General features: G+C 45.4%; 1 protein-coding gene and 1 non-coding gene across 2 annotated transcripts in view; both read right to left on the reverse strand.

The window, feature by feature from the left end:
* TBCD (tubulin folding cofactor D) overlaps positions 1-21,662 on the reverse strand; it is a 148,720-nt gene that overhangs the window by 122,225 nt on the left and 4,833 nt on the right. The window contains 5 exon segments of the mRNA XM_005887772.3: positions 1,364-1,496; positions 11,125-11,180; positions 13,073-13,216; positions 14,457-14,558; positions 15,523-15,620. Of these exon segments, the coding sequence (XP_005887834.2) occupies positions 1,364-1,496; positions 11,125-11,180; positions 13,073-13,216; positions 14,457-14,558; positions 15,523-15,620 (533 nt within the window).
* LOC138983982 (small nucleolar RNA SNORA73 family) lies at positions 18,779-18,982 on the reverse strand. The gene has a single exon (XR_011461344.1). It is a non-coding gene; the product is annotated as a small nucleolar RNA SNORA73 family (small nucleolar RNA).

The raw sequence follows: 21,662 nt of genomic DNA on the forward strand, positions 1-21,662 counted from the left end.
TTGTGTGAAACGTCCTCGAAAAGCAAATCCAGAGAGACGGAAAGTAGATCACTAGCTGCCAGGAACTGGGGGTGCCCGGGGCCACAGAGGAGGAGGTGCTGCTCATGTGTGGGGGGTTTCCTTTTGGGGTGATCAGAGTATTCTGGAACTAGACAATGGTGACAGTTGTTATCTTGTGCATGTACAAAATAACCACTGAACTTTAAAAGGTGTATTATGCAAACTGTATCTCAACTTATTAAAAACCTCTGTAATAAGACATCACGTTTATTTACAGAATAAAAGGCCACAAGGAGAAACAGACATCACCTCAACAGACCACAGGAACTCAGGACAGGTTTTGTTTTTCAAGGTTTTTGGTTTTGTTTTTTTTTTAATGTCTTAGATAGTCTCATCATTTAAATGACAGTCCTTCCTGAAGATACTGTGAATGAAAAGACACAGATGAGAGAACATTCTAGGAGTGGAGGAGGCAGGGCCGAGTGCTGTCCTCTGCTTCTCCCACCTCCTGTCCCTCCGCCCCGGGCCATCACACCATCAGCCCCGCTTTCCCCAGGCCCTCTCGCCTCCTACACCCCGTCAGAACCTGCCACCGCCAAAGAGAGAAGATGGGACGACACCCAAGAAGATGACATCACACTGAGTCACGGCCCAAATGCCCCCATTTAAACACAGCCCAAACACCCTGCTCTCCTCTAAGCGGGCCCTGGGCCCGCCAGATTCAGAGACAAGGACAAAGTTGCCCACTGCAAGGACCACAGGGTCCAGGGAAGGGAGCCATGACCCCAGAGCTTCAGGTGCGGCAGCCTCCCCTCCCCCGAAGAATTTAAACTAACCTTTCCTCCCCGTCTACACTAGAAAAAGTACCACCAGACAAGCAAAGGCAGCCAGGAAAGGGTGCGGGTCCGGTCTGCACTTGGTGCAAACACCCAGAGCATCTAAACAAGAACAAATTCCAGATCACCTGCCTTGTTTCCTTTATGCTGGTTCTAACCATTTTCCTCTGTAACTTGTCTAAGCAGCAGGAAGCCCGAGGAGGACACTCCCCTGCCCGCCCACTGGCTCTGGCTCTGCTCTGCGGGCACCAGTGCCCCCTGGTGGCGACGCACAGCATCACCAGTCCATCCCCTTCACCTGGGCAGAAAGTCGATCGCCAACAGCACAGGGCCAGCCCTGGGTCACAGGGCCCAATGCAAAGCAGCAGAGGAGAGAAACCGAGTTGATCATCTTGTCGGGATTCAACGTCTCCTGTGTTCCAGCCACTTCACAATGAAACCAAGGTATTAAATAGGGCTTGTCCCTGCCTTTCCCACAACCCCACAGACTGACTGCTGAAGCCCCACTGGGGCAGTGTTCATTTTACCAGGGCCTGCAGCGTCCCGTCCATGGCAATGACCCCCTCGATGGTCTGGAAGGAGGAGCGGGCCAAAGTGCACAGGCTCCAGTCCAGGAAACTCGCCATCTTCTTCTGCTTGACGTCAGGCCGCGTAACAAACCTGCCAGAAAGGAACAGACAGGTAATGACAACTCAAACCTGGCCCCAGCTGACAAGAGCCCACCCTTTCCTGGCCTACCACCGCTCTCCAATGAAGACCCTGGCCCTCGGGTGGCGATTCCCACCACCACCTCTCGGGAGTCTCACACAGTCCCTCTCCTCCCAGCTCCCACCTCCTGAGCCCTCGCTCACCCCGAGGCCCCATGGACCACAGGCCCACCTTCACCCAAGCCCAGCAACGCCCACTCCTTGGCCCACTCAGGACCCCTTCCCCATGGGGCTCCGCGCTGCCACCTGCGATCTCCGCTCCGCACCTCCCTCAGGACGCGTTCCCCGTCCTCTCTGCCTGCTGCACAGCCCCATGCAGAGCGCCGGCCGTGTCCACGGCCCCACCGTTCCCATCGCAGGTGCGTGCTCAGCGCTGCCCTCCCCACGTGCTGGCACTTGCCCACCCTCTTGCATGCTGGTCTGGGCCGGCAGCCACCCTCGGGCTCCCACACTGAAGCTTGGGCCCCCTTCGCTCCTCTCCAACCAGCGCACACGCCCTTCCCCCAGCTCTAAGACTGAGGCTGAGCCCCCGTCCTCCAGGGGAACCTGCAGTCTGGGGGCAGAAACACAGGAAGCAGGCAAACAAGAAGGAAAGAGCTGAGGGGAGGACAGGAGGCCCAGGGACAGCATCAGGGAGGTGACCTGTGAGGACTGCTCGCTCTGCCAGGGGCTAAGTGCCTGGGCACCAATACCACGGAAACACGCAAGGTCACACTCGCCCCAGGAGCAGCATTTGGCAAGCCCAGCACCGTCCTTTGCACCCTGCAGGAGCCTCTCATCCTGACTAGAAGCCCCCCAGCCGCACCCCATAAGCCCCTCTTCTCTCAGCCACCACCACCCAGCGCTAGAATTCTATTGCAGCCACGTGGAAGGTCTCTCGGTCAAAAAAAACAAAGCTGCCATTACTGTCTTCCGCCACCCCCAACAGGGAGCACACCCAGAGACAAGGTCACCAAGGAGTTACCAAACTTTAGGATGCTGGTTACCAAGGAAAATTCACATGCCACACCCTCAAGACATCTCGTTTCAGTGGGTCTGGGAAGAAGGGCCAAAAATTTCACAAAATCTGCACTTCGGGGGATCACCTAAAATGGATAATTGGTGATATATACCCATCTCAATGTCCTTGCTGCTGCTGCTGCTAAGTCACCTCAGTCGTGTCCGACTCTGTGTGACCCCATAGATGGCAGCCCACCAGGCTGCCCCGTCCCTGGGATTCTCCAGGCAAGAACACTGGAGTGGGTTGCCATGTCCTTCTCCAATGCAGGAAAGTGAAAAGTGAAAGTGAAGTCACTCAGTCGTGTCCGACTCTTAGCGGCCCCATGGACTGAAGCCTACCAGGCTCCTCCGTCCATGGGATTTTCCAGGCAAGAGTACTGGAGTGGGGTGCCATTGCCTTCTCTGCTCAATGTCCTTGGCCCTGTTTAAAGCCCTTTGATGAGGGGGAGGGTGCGGATAGGATGAGGGCCACACATAGCGATCTGATCCTCAGCCTGACTTCTGATCAGCCCATAGGCTGAAGACAACAGCCAGCCGCCAAGCACCACACTACGTGGGCAGGCGCAGAATCCGCAGTGAGGCAGCCCTCGGGACAGGCAAGGGGACAGGCACAGAGTGGCCCACAGGGCCGACAGGCAGCCTGGCTGGAACCCGAAGCCCTACTGAGAGACACAAGTCACAGCGCCGGCCACTAGGGGTCACACTCCCTGCTTCCTCCCCCCGCTGGCCTGCGGAGTCGGCAGGAGCCCGATGCTCTGCGTGCATCCTGCAGTGGCTGACTTCCGTTCCCAGGCGAAATCATACAAGGCGAGTTGCCAAATCACAGTAGAACACCCAGGGCTCCTTTGAAAGACTTAAGCAGGATTTTTTTCTTCTTACTAAAAATGTAACAGCAGCAGAGGTCCTGAAGCACAGATAAGCAAAAATGGAAAACATCTACACCACAGATGTAACGCCCAGAAGAAGACCCTTCTGCACACACTGAAAGATCTCTGAATCCTATGCTTCCTTACTTTTTAGGAAAACTTACATCACAAATTACGTCCACTGTCAATGTGGAGCCCAGAAAACACATGCGGGTGTTCAGAGACCCCCCCTTTTCCTTCTCTCAGAAAGGTAAGCGCCAGAGAGTGAGCAGCAAAACCTTCTAACAGGACCAGACCTACCAGGTGGGACGGACACACCGCTCATTGGTGCTGTTACCACACGGCACCTGGCCTGAGAGTGAAACAGCACAGGCGAAGTGACGAACCCTATTTTGTGTATTTTAAATTAATTGTGTATTTTTGTGTATTTTTAAATTAATAAAGGAAAAGTGAAATGTTTGTAAAATGGTGAATTTAGTTACAAGAGGGGGAAAACATCTGTTATATAACCTATGACAAAAGAAATTCCAAATGGATTACTAATTCTATATGAAACAATAAAAAGGTAGAAAAATATCAGTCAGTCCAGTTGCTCAGTCATGTCCGACTCTCAGTGACCCCAAGGACTGCAGCACACCAGGCTTCCCTGTCCATCACCAACTCCCTGAGCTTGCTCAAACTCATGTCCATCGAGTCAGTGATGCCTCCAACCATCTCATCCTGTCGTCGCCTTCTCCTGCCTTCAACCTTACCCAGCATCAGGGTCTTTTCAAATGAGTCAGTTCTTCGCATCAGGTGGCCAAAATATTGGAACTTCACCATCAGTTCTTCCAGTGAATATTCAGGACTGATCTCCTTTACCATTGACCGGTTTGATCTCCTTGCAGTCCAAGGGACTCTCAAGAGTCTTCTCCAATACCACAGTTCAAAAGCATCAATTCTTTGGCACTCAGCTTCCTTTATGGTCCAACTCTCACATCCATACATGATTACTGGAAGAGAAAACCATAGCTTTGACTAGACGGACCTCTGTCGGTAAAGTAACGTCTCTACTTTTAACATGCTGTCTAGGTTAGTCATAGCTTTTCTTCCAAGAAGCAAGCATCTTTTAATTTCATGGCTGCAGTCTGCAGTGATTTTGGAGCCCAAGAAAATAAAGTCTCTCACTGTTTCCCCATCAGATGCCATGATCTTAGTTCTCTGAATGCTGAGTTTTAAGCCAGCTTTTTCACTCTCCTCTTTCACTTTCATCAAGAGGCTCTTTAGTTCCTCTTCGCTTTCTGCCATAAGGGTGGTGTCATATGCATATTGATTATTGCAGGTTATTGATATTTCTCCTGGCAATCTTGATTTCAGCTTGAGCTTCATCCAGCCTGGCATTGCTCATGATGTACTCTGTATATAAGTTAAATAAGGAGCGTGACAATATACAGCCTTGACATACTCCTTTCTCAATCTGGAACCAGTCTGTTGCTCCATGTCCGGTTCTGTCGCTTCTTGACCCGCACACAGGTTTCTCAGGAGGCAGGTCAGATGATCTGGTATTCCCATCTCTTCTAAGAATTTTCTACAGTTTGTTGTGATCCACACAGCCAAAGGCTTTAGTGTAGTCAATGAAACAGAAGTAGATGTTTTTCCGGAATACTCTTGATTTTTCTATGATCTAACGGATGTTGGTAATTTGATCTCCAGTTCCTCTGCCTTTTCTAAGTCCAGCTTGAACATCCGGAAGTTCTCGGTACACATACTGTTGAAGCCTGGCTTGGAGAATTTTGAGCCTTACTTTGCTAGCGTGTGAGATGAGTGCAATTGTGCAGTAATTTCAGCATTCTTTGGCACTGCCTTTGGGACTGGAATGAAAACTGCCCTTTTCCAGTCCTGTGGCCACTGCTGAGTTTTCCAAATTTGCTGGCATGTTGAGTGCAGCACTTTCACAGCATCATCTTTTAGGATTTGAAATAGCTCAGCCAGGATTCCATCACCTCTGCTACCTTTGTTCGTAGTGATGCTTCCTAAGGTCCACCTGACTTCGCATTCCAGGATATCTGGCTCTAGGTGAGTGATCACACCGTTGTGGTTATCTGGGTCATAAAGATCATTTCTGTATAGTTCTTCTGTGTATTCTTGCCACCTCTTCTTAGTATCTTTTGTTTCTGTTAGGTCCATACCATTTCTGTCCTTTATTGTGCCTATCTTTGCAATGAAATGCTCCCTTGGTATCTCTAATTTTCTTAAAGAGATCTCTAGTCTTTCCCATTCTATTGTTTTCCTCTATTTCTTTGCACTGATCACTGAGGAAGGCTTTCTTATCTCTCCTTGCTATTCTTTGGAACTCTGCATTCAGATGGACATATCTTTCCTTTTCTCCTTTGCCTTTCACTTTGGAATGCAGAGTTCCAAAGAATAGCAAGGGGAAATAAGAAAAATATGATTCTTTGTAAATTCTCTTATGACAGTAAACCTTTAAGCATAAAAGTAAAAAATAAATAAAGGAAAATAGCTACCACGTTGACATTAGAATTAAAAACTTCAGTCCAAAGAAGTAAAAGGCTACCATCCAGGCTTCCCAGGGGGCTCAGTGGTAAAGAATCTGCCTGCCAGTGCAGGAGTAGGTTCAATCCTTGGCACAGCCAAGACCCGACATGCCATGGAGCAGCTCAGCCTGTGCACCAGAACTACTGAGCCTGTGCTACAGAGCCCGGGGCCGCGACTGCTGAGCCCGGGTGCTGCAGCTACTGAGGCCCGAGCACCCAGAGCCTGTGCGCCACACGCTCTAGGGTAGGGTCACTGCAACAAGAAGCCCGCACGTGGCAACTAGAGAGCAGTCCCCGCTCACGACAGCTAGAGAAAGCCCACGCAGCAACACAGACCCAGCACAACCCTAAATAAACAATTAAAAAAAAAAGGTTATCAACCACCTGGAGAAAATATCACACCCTCCTTGAGCTAACATCCTTCACTGAGAAAGTGCACACTAGCAGAGAAAAAGCACCAAGAAACCCACAGATATTAGAAATCAGATTACAACACAGGACATAAGATGTTTGAAATAAGATTAATGTGTTGAAACTCACCAGCGATCAGTGAAATACAATCTAAACATTAGTAATAAATAAAACAATGCACAATCCAACTGGGAGAACAGGGTTGTGCTGAAGGCTGCCTGTGGTGCCAGAGATTTTGAAACCTTGCTCCCAAGAGTCACTGGTGTACAGATTCAACAATGTCCTTGTGTCCTGTGACTCAGAAGGCCACCTCTAGGGGACTATCCTAAAAAAAAAATCCCAAATATCAAAATAGGTTTACACCCAAAGCTAGTCATTACATCACTACTGATAAGAGGAAAACGTGAGGTCTTCCTGGTTAGGAAAACTCTAACCAGCTGGTTAGAGTTAAAAACAGTGGAATATAAAGGAGCCATTTAATCAGTGGTAATGTGAAATTAAGTGAAAAAACAAATGTTAATTCAAAGAGATTGTGCTACGCAAATTCCATACAGTGACAGCACAGAAAAACAAAACAAAACAAAAAAATACAACACATTATTGTGTATTATTATTATAAATGGGTGGGGTTTTCCCAATTTTCTATGTTCCAACTTTTCCACATGGAACATACATTGATTTCACAGTTAGATAAAAGCATCTGCTTTTTAAAACTAATATAATCAGGAAGAATAAAGGCATATTTTTCCATTGATGCATTTCTGTACAATCAGGAAGAATAAAGGCCTGTTTTTCCATTGACAAGTTTCTGTAAAGTAACACTCATATCCAAATGTCTTGGCATCAAAGTAACAAAGTTACAGAACTTGCAGGTTCTGGTTAATGAAGGGAAACAGATGCAGCTGCAGATGAACTGCACATGGTAAGGGGAAGCCTTCAAAGCTGATAGGGCAGACAGGCAGCTCCCTCATGAAACACCAGAGAACAGATGCCAGTGGGTCAAAGGCCACATGTGACCACTCTGCATACCCAGGGTCTCACTGTAACAGCTCACCAAAAAAACAGGCGAGTCAGAACCCACCTGTGAGGCATGTTACCTAGAGCAGCTCTAGACCTGAGGTCATCTGCCCTTTCCACAGCTAAAGGAAACTGGGTGACCTACAGCCTAGCTAAATCAGCCGGAGCTCTTTTAACGCGCTAGATAAAAACCTGGCCTCAACCTCTCGAACGCCAGCTTGTCCGACCACTAGATGGCGCAGGAGCAGCCAGTCAGCAGCGCATAGCCCACCAGGGGTCTCTGGCTACGGCCTTTCTGGAGGACACCTGCCACCGAGGGAAGAAGGGTTTAGGGTCTCAGCCCCCTCGCCCCACCGTGCAGTACTCCACCAGGTCAAGCTCAGCAGAATGCTACCAAATCAGTACTGCTGATAATAAAGACATTATGCTTCATTTAACAAATTTAGCAAACATTTGGGAAAAAGGAGACTTTCAACTTGATCAACCTTTCCAGTAGCTGCATTTAAAACCCCTAGAATGTTCATTCCTCTTCTAGGAATTCATCCCTAAGAATCAATCAGAAATCAAACAATCTCACAGAAAACGAGGTCAGACTTATGGCTACCAGAGAAAGGGGTCAGGGAGGGAACTGGAGAACAGCAGTCAAAAAGGTAAGAATTTCCAGCTATAAGGTGAATAAGTACTAGAGATGTAACACGAAACATGATAAATATAATTAACACTGATATATATCATATATGAAAGTTGTTGAGAGTAAAACCTGGGGCGGAGCGATAACAGGGGTAGAGAAAAAAAGGAGTTATTATGAGATTATATGAAATTATGTGTGTGAAACTTCTGAAAACTGGGAAGCACTACAGAATATGACAAATCTTTCATTCAATTAAAAAAAAGAGTAAATCCAAAGTCATCACAAGGAAAGAGTCATCACAGGAAAAAAAATTTTTTTCTGAATCTTTTATTTTGTATCTATATGAGATGATACCTGTTCACTAAGCCTACTCCGATAATCATTTTATGATCAGCTTCAGCAATACATGAACCGTGAACTTCCAGATGTTCAAGCTGGTTTTAGAAAAGGCAGAGGAATCAAAGATCAAATTGCCAACATCCGCTGGATCATCAAAAAAGCAAGAGAGTTCCAGAAAAACATCTATTTCTGCTTTATTGACTATGCCAAAGCCTCTGACTGTGTGGATCACAATAAACTGTGGAAAATTCTGAAAGAAATGGGAATACCAGACCACCGGACCTGCCTCTTGAGAAACCTATACGCAGGTCAGGCAGCAACAGTTAGAACTGGACATGGAACAACAGACTGGTTCCAAATAGGAAAAGGAGTACATCAAGGCTGTATATTGTCACCCTGTTTATTTAACTTATATGCAGAGTACATCATGAGAAACGTTGGGCTGGAAGAAGCACAAGCTGGAATCAAGATTGCCGGGAGAAATATCAATAACCTCAGATATGCAGATGACACCACCCTTATGGCAGAAAGTGAAGAGGAACTCAAAAGCCTCTTGATGAAAGTGAAAGAGGAGAGTGAAAAAGTTGGCTTAAAGCTCAATATTCAGAAAACTATGATCATGGCATCTGGTCCCATCACTTCATGGGAAATAGATGGGGAAACAGTGTCAGACTTTATTTTTTTGGGCTCCAAAATCACTGCAGATGGTGACTGCAGCCATGAAATTAAAAGACGCTTACTTCTTGGAAGGCAAGTTATGACCAACCTAGATAGCATATTGAAAAGCAGAGACATTACTTTGCCAACAAAGGTCCGTCTAGTCAAGGCTATAGTTTTTCCCGTGGTCATGTATGGATGTGAGAGTTGGACTGTGAAGAAAGCTGAGTGCAGAATTGATGGTTTTGAACTATGGTGTTGGAGAAGACTCTTGAGAGTCCCATGGACTGCAAGGAGATCCAACCAGTCCATTCTAAAGGAAATCAGTCCTGGGTGTTCTTTGGAAGGAATGATGCTAAAGCTGAAACTCCAGTACTTTGGCCACCTCATGTGAAGAGCTGACTCACTGGAAAAGACTCTGATGCTGGGAGGGATTGGGGACAGGAGGAGAAGGGGACAACAGAGAATGAGATGGCTGGATGGTATCATCGACTTGATGGACGTGAGTTTGAGTGAACTCTGGGAGTTGGTGATGGACAGGGAGGCCTGGCGTGCTGCAGTTCATGGGGTCGCAAAGAGTCAGACGTGACTGAGCGACTGAACTGAACTGATAAGTCAAATCTCCATGCTGTAAGCCTTAAACTTGTACAGTGCCATACATCAATTATATCTCAACAAACCTGGAAGGAGAAAATAGAGCCAATCAAACGAGTACGAAGTTTAATGTTGAGTGTCTGAGGCTGTGCTAATTTTACTAACCAAAGGTCTACTCGTGCCGTGGGGCTGGAGAAAGAATACACCACACCTTCATCGCGTCTGGAAGACTGACCAAAGGTCTAGGCCGGCCTGCCGTGTGCAGCCACGTGCCAGGGACCAACACGCCCACCGGCAGCGGAGAACAGAGGACCCGGCGGTTACACCTCCGGGCATGACAGTACATGTGAGTCTTACTTTGCACTTTTTTTTATCTTCCAAAACACACATGATTACTTTCACAGTTAGAAAGAAACCCATGCTTTTTCATTCCTTGTCAAAACCATGAGAAAGCTCTGTCGGTGACTTTCTCCTCACCCAGGGGAGGTATATCAGACATGTTCAGCTGCTTCCTTCTTCACTCCTAAAATCAGCCTCCTGAATTCAGGCTCTGCCCAATGGCTTAGCAAGTACTTCCACAAATACTTCCTTCAATGTCCCTGCTGTTGCTGCTGAGTCGCTTCAGTCGTGTCTGACTCTGTGCGACCCCACAGATGGCAGCCCACTAGGCTCCCCTGTCCCTGGGATTCTCCAGGCAAGAACACTGGAGTGGGTTGCCATTTGAATGCCCCATAAATCAAGCACATCTCTTCCCACCTTGCACAAGATCACGGCTACACACCTAAGACAAGGTGACCCTGAAGTATTGCCACAATCAAGACACCCAAAAGCTCTTACAGCCAGTTTTCAACTTTCATAAACATGGAGGAGGGATAAAAGTTAAATTTTTTAAATCATTTACAGTCTACACATACTTTAAATCACATCATACAAAAGAGTTATAAAAACTGCTTTCTTCCATTCTCATATTCCATGAAACAAGTTACTCAGTTTTCATACCCATCTTTGGCACCATTTTTTTTCTTGAGACTTCAGGCCCTGCTGCCTGGGTCGTCTTACTCAGCTCATCAGAAAAATCAATCTTTGCCTGCTTCAGGCACAGACTGTTTTTAGTTAACATGCCATGTTTGGGGATTTTTATCATTGTGATTGCACAATGATGCAATCACAGCCCATGATCTCCACAAACCACAGTGTAGTCTGCTCTCTAAGTGACTTCCAAAAGCTCTTTTAACTGACACCCCGCTAGAGGAGAGATATGGCCCCACAAAACTGCTACACCTGTTCAAAATCTGCACTCCCTTGATGGGCCCACGAGCCACTAACCTGGCATCAGGTAACCCTGAGTCCCTGACCAGCACTGAAGGTGGTCACATCAGGTTCAGGGTTCCTTTACCAGTGCTGGGTTCCCTCAGGGAATGCAGCAAAGTCCTCAGGACAGCAAAGATTCCCCAGGCCTCGCAACCGAGTGTCCTCTCTGATGACAACAGAGACACAGGTAACAGACGGCAAATCGTCTCAGAAAGCACTTACTTGGACACGAGGACAGCAGCTGCGTCTCGGGCCTTGTCGCTGACGACCAGGTAAGACTACAGGGAAGGGTAAAAGGACAGGCATAGTTACACACATAATATAAACAACAGGGACCCGCTCGGCCATCTGGTCCCTCACTCAGCAGATCCACTGCTCAGGGTGCAGGCTCAGCGGCAGAGGCCAGACACTCTGAAGCTGCATGAAGCACTCATGAACGTGAGCTCAGGGCTGCAGCTGCCACACATGTGCTCACCCTCAGGGAAGGGCCCAATCCCCACGCAGCGTGTGGCCACACTCCTTGAAATGTACATCTGCAAAAGTGACTGAAAAATGAAGCATGTGTGTTGCCACCCAGAGTGTGCACGGAACAGGCCTGGGCCCGCCAGCTCCATGGCATTCAAAACAGCCGGGAAGCCCTGCTCAAACACAGGAAGGCTGCAGTTCACTGCAGTGACTCCGACACCTCTCAGAGGTTTCCAATTCTCAACTGCTTCCCAAACAATATACTTAGAAGATCTTCCTTCTGAAGGACAACTCTCTAGAAACTGGGCCTCTCCTTGGGCAATCCCACTTAGGAGACAAGCACCCAGAGGGTAACCAAACTCAGCTAGAAACAAACCACCCATCTAGAAAAGACTATTAGTATTTTAGAAATAAGGATACAGTGGTGCACCTTTTCCCTTAACGACCGTGAGGGAGATGTCTACTTACTGACATGAGACATTCAGACCAAACTGCTCCAGGGAAAAGCAGGTCCCAGAGCAGAAGGACACCGCGGCCCTGTACACGCGGGCCACAGGAAGCAGTGTGAAGAATAGGCTGGGAGCCAAACCCCTGGGTTCAAATTTGGATCCACCATGTGTGAGAAAGAGAGCTGGCAAAGGCATTTATTTTTTATACATGTTGCCCCCTCAGTAAAATGAGGATGAACAACAGCGAACTGTCTCATTAAGCAAGATGAAAGAGTTAATGTATGAATAGCCTCTTAGAAGAACGTCTGGTGCAGAGCAGGCACCCAGAGCAGCTTAGTTTAAGTGTGGCAGGCGTCCTGCCCACCAGCGCCCACGCCCTGTGTAATCCCTCCCATGTGGGTTGGACACAATGACTTGCTTCTAACCAAGACAATTTGGCAGGAGGTAGGATGTCACTTCCATGATGACGTCACACGAACGTGTGACCTCTGCCTTGCTACAGACCCTGCCCCTTGCTGGTTTTCACAGAGTAAGCCACCACTGTTGTGGGGGGGGGGGGGGGCGGCTGCATGGCAAACAGCCAGCAAAGCACTGAAGCCCTCAGCCAACACCCATGAGAGCTTGGAAGCAGACCTGTCCTAGGTGAGCTCAGCCCGCAGCCTGGGGAGACCCTGAAAGAGAGAGCCCAGCGAAGCCATGGCCAGATTTCCTGATTCACAGAAACTATAAGATGATGAACATGTGCTAAGTCATTCAAGTTCAGGGTAATATTTTCCACAGCAGAATATACAAAAACCTGTATCTACACACATAAGGCATGCATCAGGAGAACCTTGAAGAAAAAAAATAAAGTGTTATCGCTCAACACTAATAGTTGAGAGATTTCACTTTAATATTTTTCCTGCTTTTCTTTCTGATTTTCCTATGATGATCATGTATTATTTACCTAGTGCTAAAAATTAAAAAGTTAGATTTTAAATGGACCTTTCTCTTATCACTGCCCCCTTTTATGCTATCATCAGAGTATCTGTATTATCTACAGAGAAATGAGATTTGCTGAAATAATACATCCTGATCCCTGTAAGAATTATCAGTTTCATGTTAAGTTATGAAATGGAATTCCACCTCACTGAAAAAGGGTAACAACAGCTGAAGAAATACCCAAACATCACAAGTGTACCTAATTAAGTCCCAGCGGCAGGATGGCACGAGAAAGGACACCGGTCAGCAGCTCACTACTGCAGGACCACACTCACCTCCGCTACCTGGAGGATACGGTCCATGGTGGATGCTCGCTCTTGCCCAGGCTGAGAGAGGTTTCCGTCGAGGCGGGAAAAATCAAACGGGATCAGGCAGGTCACAGAGAGCCATAGCAGCAGCATGTAGCGGGTCTCCCAGGTCTACGGGGCCGGGACAAAGCAACATGATTCCTGTGTGGAGGGCATCCACACAGTCCCACGGCCCCTCCCGCTCAGCGCCCACCCAGGACTCCAAACACACAATGCTCTGCCGCACGACCTCTGGCACGCAGCCTGGCTGCTACCTTGGCAGGCAAGAGAAACAGCAAAACGAACAAATAAAAATCATTAACATGTCAGTGTAACGGCTTCTTATCCCTGGCACCCTTCAGCATGCAATCAGCATTTCAAGAAAAATGGAAAACAGAGTCATAGATAAAAAAAACCAGAAGACTTAAGAGTAAAGAAACAAATTTTCAACTTCTTGTCACAGAGGAGTCAACAAAACAAGATTCCGCTTTGGCCCCAGACTCCCTATCAGAGGCATGAGAAACGGAGGAGAGCAGGCCACATACACGGCAAGACAATTTCCTGAGTTTGAAGTTAAAATCCATGTGCCCTTCTGAATGAATCCTGCGCCCGAGCGCACTCCGCAGCACACACAACTGCAAGGCTGGCCATTGGCAGCCATCTGGGAGCCTGAACTGTGGGAACATTCCCACTGCCTCCTAACTGATGACGGTCACTCTGTGCTCAGACCGCTGGCACACACCATGTGGCTTATGCTGAACACCTGCTCACCTTCCGTGTTTTCGTATGTGCCTGGCAGAGTTCCCACATGACCAGCCTCCTAGAAATCGTGGGTGCTGGCCCCTGTGATCTTCCTGTTGGGACACCTCATGTGTTCTCACAGCTTGGTGCTGTGGGAAATCGCAAGTGCCTTGGGTGACCCAGTGTAGAGAAGACTCTGGAAGCTCACGACTGATTTCCTCTGGACTTCACCCCATATGCCTTCTCCCTCTGCTGATTTTGTTGGAGTTAAGTCATAGCCATGAGGATAACTAGATGTCAATTCTTGTAGTGGTCCTAGGGAATCACTAAACTTGGAGTGGTCTTGGGGAGCCCCAACATAGTTCTATTTTAAGTAAAAAAAATTTTGGATAATAATATAGTTATCATCACACCGTATTCAGGTATAGTTTTCTTTATAAAGGGAATTTTGAAAAGAAAATAATTTAAAGCAACATACGTAAAAAGAGAAAATCAAAGGAACAAATGAAAAAGAGGGAATGAACAAAATAACACAAGATAAAATCGAAGGAAACAGGAAAGGAACCTGCCAGTGTAGAAGCAGGCAAACCAAGGAAACAGCGAGGACTAGGGGGAGGAAAGGGACACTTACTTCATGGTCTTTAGGATTCTGGTTTGTAAACATGTCTAAAACAGGCTGCACATCAGCCACTTCATGTGGAAATAAACGAAGAAATGTTTTATATCCTCGAACCTATCAAATAAAAAGATACTGAATCATACAACCAGAAAATACAAAAAGTAGCAAGATTACTTCTCTATTATCAAAAATCACCAACTATGCCACCCAATGATCAAAGAAAATTACATATTACAGTGATACAACTTAGTAAGACTAAACAATAAGAAAGCCACCTTTACTTCTTGAATCATTTCAGAAATGTGTTCTGTTCCAGTTTGACCAACCAATCTTGGCTCATCAGAAATACAGATATATTACAAACTAACAAGTTTTGCATCTACCTTGATTATGAGGAATAAGTCCTCAAGAACCCAAAAGGTCCCAAATTCATTAAGGCTTCCACGAAACATGGTGCTACACTTTCAGGAGACCCTGCACTCAACCAACCGAGGGCAAGGAGTGTGCACGCAGGCCTCTCTCCACCACACGGCAGGCCCCACAGAGGCAAAACCCCAGCCGGGAGGGCCGAGTCTCTCCCATGGTGCGTCTACAGGCCAGCACACACATCATCTGGGAGCCTGCAAGAATGCAGAGTATCAGGCCTCATCCCAGACCTACTTAACTCAAAATCTGCATCCCATGAGATCCCCAGAAAGCCATCTGCACATTCATGTCTGAGAAGCATTTCTGCTTCCAAGTTTGTTCGTCTTCTCCTCATAGGAATCTTTTCTCAGTTACTGACACATACTTACATGTATGTATGTGTACATATATCTTCTCCCTCCCTTTCTGGTTAGCTGATGCCTGATCAATTCAAGTGCAAGATGATGAAAACAATGCTGAAAAATGCTGTTGCAGCCAAAGGACCCCCTGGGTCGCTAACAACTGATCCCCAGCACATGGTAAAAAGAGAAATGATGAAACCCACAACTTTTGCGTGAGAACCATCTTTCCTGATAACATTTTGGAAGGTACCTCTGGACCAAGTTTATCAAGAAAGTGTTTGGTCAGCTACAACGTGCCATCTAAATATTACCTTGGAGATGATGTAAAGAAATTTAAAAGCCAGATGTACAAGGTCTGCTGGAGATGTCTTATTTTGCACAAATTCCAACAACAAGTTCAACATCCATTCTAGGGAAAAACAAACGTAAAACATTTGCTATTAAATTAAACATCAACGTGACATTAAAACAAAATGCCCAAAGAAAAAAGAGCTATTTAGAAATATCAGAATAGTTTAATATTAGTAAATCTCTATAATCCAAGTATCAACAGAGCAAAAGAAAAGGTTTCATCTTCAGTTTCTAAAAGGAGATTAGAGTTAATATAACATTGACTCCTGCTTTTAAAATGTAGGAAAAATATTATTATTCAGTTCAGTCACTCAGTCGTGTCCGACTCTTTGCAACCCCATGAATCGCAGCACGCCAGGCCTCCCTGTCCCTCACCAATTCCCAGAGTTCACTCAGACTCACGTCCGTCGAGTCGGTGATGCCATCCAGCCATCTCATCCTCTGTCGTCCCCTTTTCCTCCTGCCCCCAATCCCTCCCAGCATCAGAGTCTTTTCCAATGAGTCAACTCTTCACGTGAGATGGCCAAAGTACTGGAGTTTCAGCTTTAGCATCTTTCTTCCAAAGAACACCCAGGACCGATCTCCTTTAGAATGAACTGGTTGAATCTCCTTGCAGTCCATGGGACTCTCAAGAGTCTTCTCCAACACCACAGTTCAAAACCATCAATTCTTCGGCACTCAGCTTTCTTCACAGTCCAACTCTCACATCCATACATGACCACTGGAAAAACCATAGCCTTGACTAGACAGACCTTTGTTGGCAAAGTAATGTCTCTGCTTTTCAATATGCTATCTAGGTTGGTCATAACTTTTCTTCCAAGGAGTAAGCGTCTTTTAATTTCATGGCTGCAGTCACCATCTGCAGTGATTTTGGAGCCCAAAAAAATAAAGTCTGACACTGTTTCCCCATCTATTTCCCATGAAGTGATGGGACCAGATGCCATGATCTTCGTTTTCTGAATGTTGAGCTTTAAGCCAACTTTTTCACTCTCCTCTTTCACTTTCATCAAGAGGCTTTTGAGTTCCTCTTCACTTTCTGCCATAAGGGTGGTGTCATCTGCATGTCTGAGGTTATTGATATTTCTCCCGGCAATCTTGATTCCAGCTTGTGCTTCTTCTAGCCCAGCATTTCTCATGATGTACTCTGCATATAAGCTAAATAAGCAGTGTGACAATATACAGCCTTGACGTACTCCTTTTCCTATTTGGAACCAGTCTGTTGTTCCATGTCCAGTTCTAACTGTTGCTTCCTGACCTGCATATAGGTTTCTCAAGAGGCAGGTCCGGTGGTCTGGTATTCCCATCTCTTTCAGAATACTGTCTCAAATCAATATCTAATACCATGCTTTACAGAGGACACGTCTACAACTACTATGTTTATAACAATCTGGTTCTAAACAACAAATAAGACAGACAAAAAGGATTAAAAGGATTTCCACTTCCAGTTATAAAGGAATAACTGATATGGAACTACCTTTCCACCAACAATTAGACAACCCAACAACTGTACTGGGTCGGCCAAAAAGTTCCTTTGGTTTTCAAGTCAAAATAAAAGACATATTTTCATTTTCACCAAGGATTTTATTGAATAACATATTCACCATTTTGTTCCACTACATTTTGCCATGTTTCAGGCAACTTCATAATTTCATCTTCCCAAAACTCTTTTATCTTTTTGAGCAAAGAACTGTTCCAGGTGCCTTTTACAGCCTTCCAGGGAATCTGAAATCTTTTCCATCAGGAGAATTCTGTAAAGACCTTTGAAATAGACAGAAATCCAAAGGTGCAATGTTGAGGCTTCCCTGGTGGCTCAGCAGTAAAGAATCTGACTGCCAATGCAGGAAACACAGGTTCGATCTCTGATCCAGGAAGATCCCACAATGCATGGAGTAGCTAAGCCCGTACACCACAACTACTGAGCCTGTGCTCTTGAGCGAGATCCGCAACTACTGAAACCCGTGTGCCCTAGAGCCCAAGCCCCACGAGAGAAGCCACTGAAATGAGAAGCCCACAGGCCGCAACTAAAGAAAAGCCTGCGCAGCAACAAAGACCCAGCACAAGTCAAAAATAAATTTTTTTTCCAAAAAAAAGGTGCAGTGTCTCTTGAATATGGCGGATGCATTAGAACATCCCAGCCAAGCTATAACGGTTTTTGCCAGATCATCAAAGAAACATGCAACCTTGTGTTATCCTGATGGAAGATTATGTGTTTTCTGCTGACTAATTCCAGATGCTTTTCATCCAATGCTGCTTTCAGTAGGTCTAACTGGGAGCAGTACTTGTTAGAATTAATTGTCTGGTTTTCCAGAAGCAGCTCATTAAAAGAGGACTCCTTCCAATCCCACCATAAATACAGCATCACCTCCTTTGGTGTCGTTCATTCAGTTCACTTGCCCCATAATCTCTTTTGTTCCACATTACTGTGCAGTATCCACTTCATTGCCCATCACAATTTGTTTTTATTTTTTTTTTTTTACACATATAGTCATCTTTATTAAAGTTCACGATTACATTAGAAGTTGATGGATTACTTTAAGACATGCTGATTCTCATGGGCACCTACTTTCCACTTTTAAGAGTGATAGATAAAGAGGTCAATATCTTAGTGTCATTACATCAAGTTTTCACCAGATAGGAAACCTGAAAAGGTCTTTTGAGCCTTCCAGGTCACTATACTCTAAGACCTGCCCATATGGTCTTTGGCATTTCTTATACATTTCAGAACACTAGAACTCATGGGTTTTAAGGTGCAGTTCCAAGGGGTTAAATATCGTACCTATACACTTCCAAATCTCCCAGGCTTATCTTCAATGAATGTATTACTCATTTTACTTGGTGTTTCAGAATGTAAAGAATCTACCTGCAATGCAGTAGGATCTAGGTTCAATCCCTGGGTCAGGAAGATCCCCATGGAGAAAGGAATGGGTTCCACTCCAGTAGTTTTGCCTGGAGTTAATTTTTACTTTACTAATTTCCCTGTCAAAGAAAGACTCCAAAGCATTGCTAACTGCGAAGTTGGTGAGGCTCCTCTTCTCTCCTCAAATCCAGTTGTATTGGAATCACAAACAAAATGCTCAAATCCAGTTGTATTTGGAATCCCAAACAAAATGCTGCAAAAGAGGGAAAACCTTAACCCAACTGCACAGCAAAACAGGTTAAAACAATTAAAAAAAATTCACTTCGGAGCAACCCAGATCCAGACAGATTGCTCTTCAGAGCTGTTTTCTGCATGGTTTTTCTCCTCAGTCATTGTCCACAGGACTCTGAGAAGACGTAGGAATATGCAGGCGCAGACTCAAGGCCCAGCTTCATCTCCAACGTTGTGGAAAGGGACTGTACATTACCGGGCAGAACCCTATGCTCCCGTACGCCACCTGGACAGAGCCCGGGGAGAGTGACCTCCCGGGGTATCCACGTTGGTCACAATTTGTTTTTAAAAACAGAACCCTTTCATTATGTTTCAGTAGAGCATCACATGCACAAATATGGTCAAGAAAAAAATTTTTCGCAACTTATGCGGGACCCAAACAAAGCAATAACATAACCAAGCTGGTGCAAATGATTTTTTTTTTAACATTGTAGATTATTTAATGATATAAGAAAATAAGTGCAAATGATTTTCAACACTTGATTTGGGTTATTTTGAGTACGTAGGCTATCTCCTGCATGGTATAACGTTGACTATTCTCAATTAATGTCTCAATTTGATTGCTATCAACTTCAACTGGTCTACCTAACCATGGAGCACTGTCCAGTAAGAGATCTCCAGCATGGGACTTTGCAAACCATTTCTGACAGATCAGTCACAGTCCCTTCTCCATACACTGCCCAAACCTTTTTTTTTATTTCCACCGTGTACCTTTCTTGAAATAATAAAGCATAGTATGCCAAAAATGTTGTTTTTCTTCCATCTTCATTATTTAAATGGCTATATAAATACTCACCAATTTTGATAAAAATTTTTTTAATGGATGCTGGTAAGACAGCTGTCACAATATAATCTAACAAAACTGTTTCAAATGAAGTTAAAGACAACCAAGCACTACTAGAGCCCACTTAGGAAAAAACCAAATGAACTTTTTGGCCAACTCAGTATTTTCAGGTACTAGGACGACAGCGACTTGTAACCAACCAACTGGACTCTATAGCTGCCCAAGCTGTCCACTAGAAAATAATTTTTAGAATCCACTGCAGAGAAGGGGGACTCAAGCAGAGCAGCTGCTTTAGCTGAAATTTGCAGGGCAACATGCCAGAAGAAGCTAAGCAGAAAACGAGCTCTGTAAGTCTGAAAGGTCCCCTCAAACCTTTGGCTGAATCTTCACATGCACAGTGGTTAGAGTTCACTAGGCTGGGTAAGAACTGCCAGGAAGCTCTAAGGCAGAGTTCCCATAGCCCATACAGGGCTGACACTCAAACTCCATCGGGCCAGAGTGCAGAGTCCTTGTTGAACACCCAGAGCCACCAGCAGACATTGCAGAAAATTCTTTACTTAGACGCTTACTCCTTGGAAGGAAAGTTATGACCAACCTAGATAGCATATTCAAAAGCAGAGACATTACTTTGCCAACAAAGGTCCGTCTAGTCAAGGCTATGGTTTTTCCAGTGGTCATGTATGGATGTGAGAGTTGGACTGTGAAGAAAGCTGAGCACCAAAGAATTGATGCTTTTGAACTGTGGTGTTGGAGAAGACTCTTGAGAGTCCCTTGGACTGCAAGGAGATCCAACCAGTCCATCCTAAAGGAGATCAGTCCTGGGTGTTCTTTGGAGGCAATGATGCTGAAACTGAAACTCCAGTACTTTGGCCATCTCACGTGAAGAGTTGATTCACTGGAAAAGACTGATGCTGGGAGGGATTGGGGGTAGGAGGAGAAGGGGACGACAGAGGATGAGATGGCTGGATGGCATCACCGACTTGATGAACGTGAGTCTGAGTGAACCCCGGGAGTTGGTGAGGGACAGGGAGGCCTGGCGTGCTGCAATTCATGGGGTCACACAGAGTCGGACACGACTGAGCAACTGAACTGAACTGAAGACTGAACTGCACTGAAGACTAAATTAGAGAAAAATTAGGGAAAAAGCTATATCTGCCTTAACAAAGCTTAAAAAGGATTGAAAGGATATACATGATACACAACTAAACTGTCTGCCAAAATTCATTCTTTAAAGATAAAAACCTTAAAGCCACCCAACATAAAAATCACAATGTCAATCATCCACTCAAAAGTTACTAGACATCCAATAAAAAAGGACAAAATAATGCCATTTGCTGAAATATGGATGGACCTAGAGATTGTCATACTGAGTGAAGTCAGAGAAACAGAAATATATGATATCCCTTATATGCAGAATCTAAAAAGAAATGATACAAATGAAATTATTTACAAAATAGAAACAGACTCGCAAACTTAGAAAAGGAACTTATTGTTACCAGGGAGGAAAGGGTAGGGGCAAGGGATAGTTAGGGAGCTTGAGATATCCACATGTACACACTGCCATACTTAAGATGGATAACCAGGACTTTCCTGGTGGCCCAGTGGTTAAGAATCTGCCTTGCAAAGCAGGGGACGCGGGTTAAGACCTAAGGGGCTACAACTAAGACCTGACAAATAAATGGATAATCAAAAGGACCTACTGTACAACACAGGGAACTCTGTTCAATGTTATGTGGCAGCCTGGATGGGAGGGGAGACTGGGGGAGAATGGAGACACTACATAAATGGCTGCCTCGCGCTGCTGCACACCTGGAACTATCGCGACGTTGTTAACGGGCCACACCCCCAGAGTTTCCAAAATGACGACCTTCCACAGGTATTACGAGGTTACTGTGATGATTAAACTGAAGCATTAAAAACCATTTAGAACAAGGTAAATACATTAAGACTAAATGAGTATGAATGGGCAATTCACAAAGGGGAAAAATATTGTGCAATGGTAATAATATATGTTAAAAAAAAAAAATTTGTCCTCACTAGAAAACAACAAAATGCAAAATAAAAGCACATGATGCCTTTAACCCCTTTAATAGGTTAACTTTATGCTGGTAAAGATTTCAAATATTCAAATCTCATCTTGGCAGTGATATATATACTGTTAATGAAAA

This window comes from Bos mutus, chromosome 19, assembly GCF_027580195.1.
Source record: "Bos mutus isolate GX-2022 chromosome 19, NWIPB_WYAK_1.1, whole genome shotgun sequence".
Taxonomy (NCBI): Eukaryota; Metazoa; Chordata; class Mammalia; order Artiodactyla; family Bovidae; genus Bos; species Bos mutus.